The sequence below is a fragment of the Arachis ipaensis genome, chromosome B06 (genome assembly GCF_000816755.2).
Source record: "Arachis ipaensis cultivar K30076 chromosome B06, Araip1.1, whole genome shotgun sequence".
Taxonomy (NCBI): Eukaryota; Viridiplantae; Streptophyta; class Magnoliopsida; order Fabales; family Fabaceae; genus Arachis; species Arachis ipaensis.
In genome coordinates, this window is record NC_029790.2 from 31,323,815 (window position 1) to 31,327,084 (window position 3,270).

Consider the following 3,270-nt stretch of genomic DNA (forward strand, 5'->3'; position numbering starts at 1 on the left):
TGAAGTTGATAGCTGAAAATCATTAGATGATTTGATAGATTTGACTAAATTATCATCTAATGATTATCAATTATCAATTTCATATGAAAACAACTGTATATAAATTTCGATTTTTTTTTTTGGGTCAATGATATTTTCTTTTTATCCAATCATTTAGGGTTTTTTTATCTGGGTTTTACTACATTGGGAGCCCAAAATTCAGGCCCAATGTTGGACACAACGGGAGAAAAGGTTGTGCTAAATTCAGGACCAAAAAAGAGAAAAGAAAGTGGTACTAAATTCAGTCGTTCTCCCGCAAAGAAACGAAGCAAGCGAGAAGACTGGAAAAACAATTCCCGCCAAAAACTGTGGAAGAAACCACCGCATCGGAAAGAAGATGCACATAATAGGGGAAGAATCGCAGCCGCAGCAGAGGTGTGGATATGGAAACTCCTCCACCGATCCATTTGGTTTACTTTATATACTCGATGTTTATTTCCCTCAGCAACTGTTCACTGTCCAAGATTCGTGGCTCAACCTCACTTCTGCTCTTCTCTCCTTCTTCTCTTCTTCCTCCGGCCAAAGCCTGGCTTCTCAGGTACTCTGCGTTGTTTACTCTTCCCCATGCAATTCGCCACAGTTAGGTACATTTCTCTTCTCTTCATTGCATTCGCTAATTAACAATTAGTGTTTTAAGTTTTAGTTAATGAATTTCTCAAGAACTAAAGCATCTGAAAAAGCATTTGTAGCAACGACATTAAAATCGATATTTGTATTGGATTCACGCAGTAATTTGTTAACAAACTCGGAGACAATTTACATGAATGTATTAATTTTGGAGAATTTGTTAGTAAGAATCAAATATAAACATGTATAAGTGCTATTGATCTAGGTACATTGATATTGAATATTTGAATGTTCGATTGTGGTGTGGCCGTTTAATTCTTGCAGCATGATTTCAGGTGAAAAATGATTATGGAAACTTTGTCCTGTCAGTAGACTTTCAGCAACTCAAACAAATATGCCATGTTGAGGAATTTTATGCAATGTTGAGGGAGAAACCTAAAATTGCTATCTTATGCATGAGTGCCGCACTTCACAAGGTATACTTGAAGTTTCGTTTCTGATCACAAACTTGAGCAACACAAGCTCTTTATCTCATGATTATTTTACTTAAAATTGGTAACAGGTTTTGCTTTCCAACTTGGAGAATGACAAGCCGGAGCTTGATGCAAAAGTAGATATCCGTCTTCATAACTGCCCTGAAACTATGATTGCTCTAAAGAACTTAAAAGCAGCTTTCATTGGTATATCATAAATTCGTTGTATTTATTTTTATGCTTAACTATGAAATTTGAAGTTTTTTCACCGTATTGAAGACTAAAATGCATTTTAATATCCTTTTTGGTGATTTGATAGACAAGCTTGTCTCAGTTCGTGGTACTGCTGTGAAAGTCAGCACTGTCAGGCCTCTTGTAGTAGAGCTGACTTTCAAATGTAGTAAATGTAAACAAAGTATTACGCGTATATTTCCAGACGGCAAATTTTCACCTCCATCAACTTGTAATTTGCATGGTTGCAAGAGCAAAATCTTTATTCCATTGCGATCTACTGCTCAAACTATTGATTTTCAAAAAATAAGGTGAGGGTTGCGGGGACTTATCATCTTTAATCTCTTCTTCATGTGCCACTTTTTCCTGTCCTCCCCCATTCATGCATGAAAGCATATGTTAAACCGATAGTTGATCATTTGATGTTTGTGCTGAACCAGAGTTCAAGAGATATTAAAACCTGAAGATCATGAAGAAGGGCGAGTGCCTCGAACAGTGGAATGTGAGCTTACTCAAGATCTTGTAGATGCATGCATACCTGGTGATGTGGTGACTGTTACCGGAATTATAAGAGGAATTAACACTTATATGGATATTGGAGGAGGTATGGTAGACACTGCATGTTGTGTTATCTACCATATATGGTGTCCTAGATTAATGCTTATGTGGATGCTGATGTGGAGCATGTCTAAGTTTCTGCACATTGTGCACAGATAACCATTAAATTTAAATATCTCAATTACTTTACGTAAGATTCAAATTTATTGTCTTGAGTTGTTTCTCATGTCTGATTCAGCTTGTTGGTATTTATTCAGGGAAGTCAAAGAACAGAAGCCAGGGGTTTTACTACTTATATCTGGAAGCTGTATCTGTAAAAAATTCGAAGTCACAGTCCACTCCTGGAGATTCGCAAGAAGCTAATCCCAAAGCTAGACCATCTGAGCTGTTGGATCTGTTTTCATTTTCTTCAAGGGATTTAGAATTTGTAGTGAAGTTTGTGGAGGAACATGGTTCAGATTTGTTTCGTCAAATCCTTCAATCTATATGCCCATCCATCTATGGCCATGAGCTTGTTAAAGGTAAATATGTATCACTTGAAGCATGCCTCTAACTTGTTTGCATTCAGTTGCTTGTTGATTTGCTGGGAGGATGAGTCTTGGTACATTGTTTATTACAATGTTGCTTCCTTATGACTTGTTGCTGGTAGCCATGGGTTCTTCTCATGGAAATCTTCCCCGAGAGTCCAGACTGTACAAGTGCCCAAGTCTTATGCATTAGGATATCCTTTTTGTGACATGTTTGGTGACAGGTTTTCATGTGCTTTCTATAAGTTTTACTTTTTTAGCATAGCCTTGTTCATATTTCCTAGAAAAAAGGTTGTAATTTCACTAGCCTGACATGTTTTTGCTCATGTTTAACTTATGAATCTCTTCGCTGAAATGTGAATTGTAAGTAACGGTCTTGGAAGTAGAAAATGCAACTCGTACTATTACAGTATTACGGTACTCCAAATGTGTTATCTCTTGGTCATATGTTTGAAAACTAGCTTGCAATCAATAAAACAATTCTATTTTGCTATCATTTCAACAGCCGGGATAACTCTTGCATTATTTGGTGGTGTGCGAAAGCATTCTATGGATCCAAATAAGGTTCCTGTGAGGGGAGACATTCATGTTATAATTGTTGGTAAGCTTTTTAATATTGTTTTCTTCAGTTAGAAGTTAGAATAATGGAGAGTGATGAAAAAGTTGGGATGATATGACCAACTTGTTATATTCCAACTTCAATTTTTAGGTGATCCTGGTCTTGGTAAAAGCCAATTGCTACAAGCAGCAGCAGCAGTTTCTCCACGTGGCATTTATGTATGTGGGAATGCCACAACCAAAGCCGGCCTCACGGTAGCTGTAGTGAAGGATAATATGACAAGTGACTATGCATTTGAGGCTGGTAAATGTCTTTA

General features: G+C 37.1%; 1 protein-coding gene across 4 annotated transcripts in view; it reads left to right on the forward strand.

The window, feature by feature from the left end:
• Nucleotides 261-3,270, forward strand: part of LOC107648670 (probable DNA helicase MCM8) — a 7,203-nt gene continuing 4,193 nt past the window's right edge. For 3 of the 4 annotated variants that reach the window (XR_002348631.1, XM_016352478.2, XM_021104373.1), the window contains exons 1-8: nt 261-577; nt 942-1,082; nt 1,169-1,286; nt 1,399-1,621; nt 1,751-1,914; nt 2,126-2,389; nt 2,901-2,996; nt 3,105-3,257. Coding sequence is in view for 3 of the 4 variants with exons in the window: in XM_016352478.2 (XP_016207964.1) it covers nt 377-577; nt 942-1,082; nt 1,169-1,286; nt 1,399-1,621; nt 1,751-1,914; nt 2,126-2,389; nt 2,901-2,996; nt 3,105-3,257 (1,360 nt within the window). In the remaining variant the exon portion in view is untranslated. Of the gene's footprint in view, nt 624-941; nt 1,083-1,168; nt 1,287-1,398; nt 1,622-1,750; nt 1,915-2,125; nt 2,390-2,900; nt 2,997-3,104; nt 3,258-3,270 lie in introns of all 4 variants that reach the window. The other variant, XM_021104372.1, reaches the window with a different exon arrangement.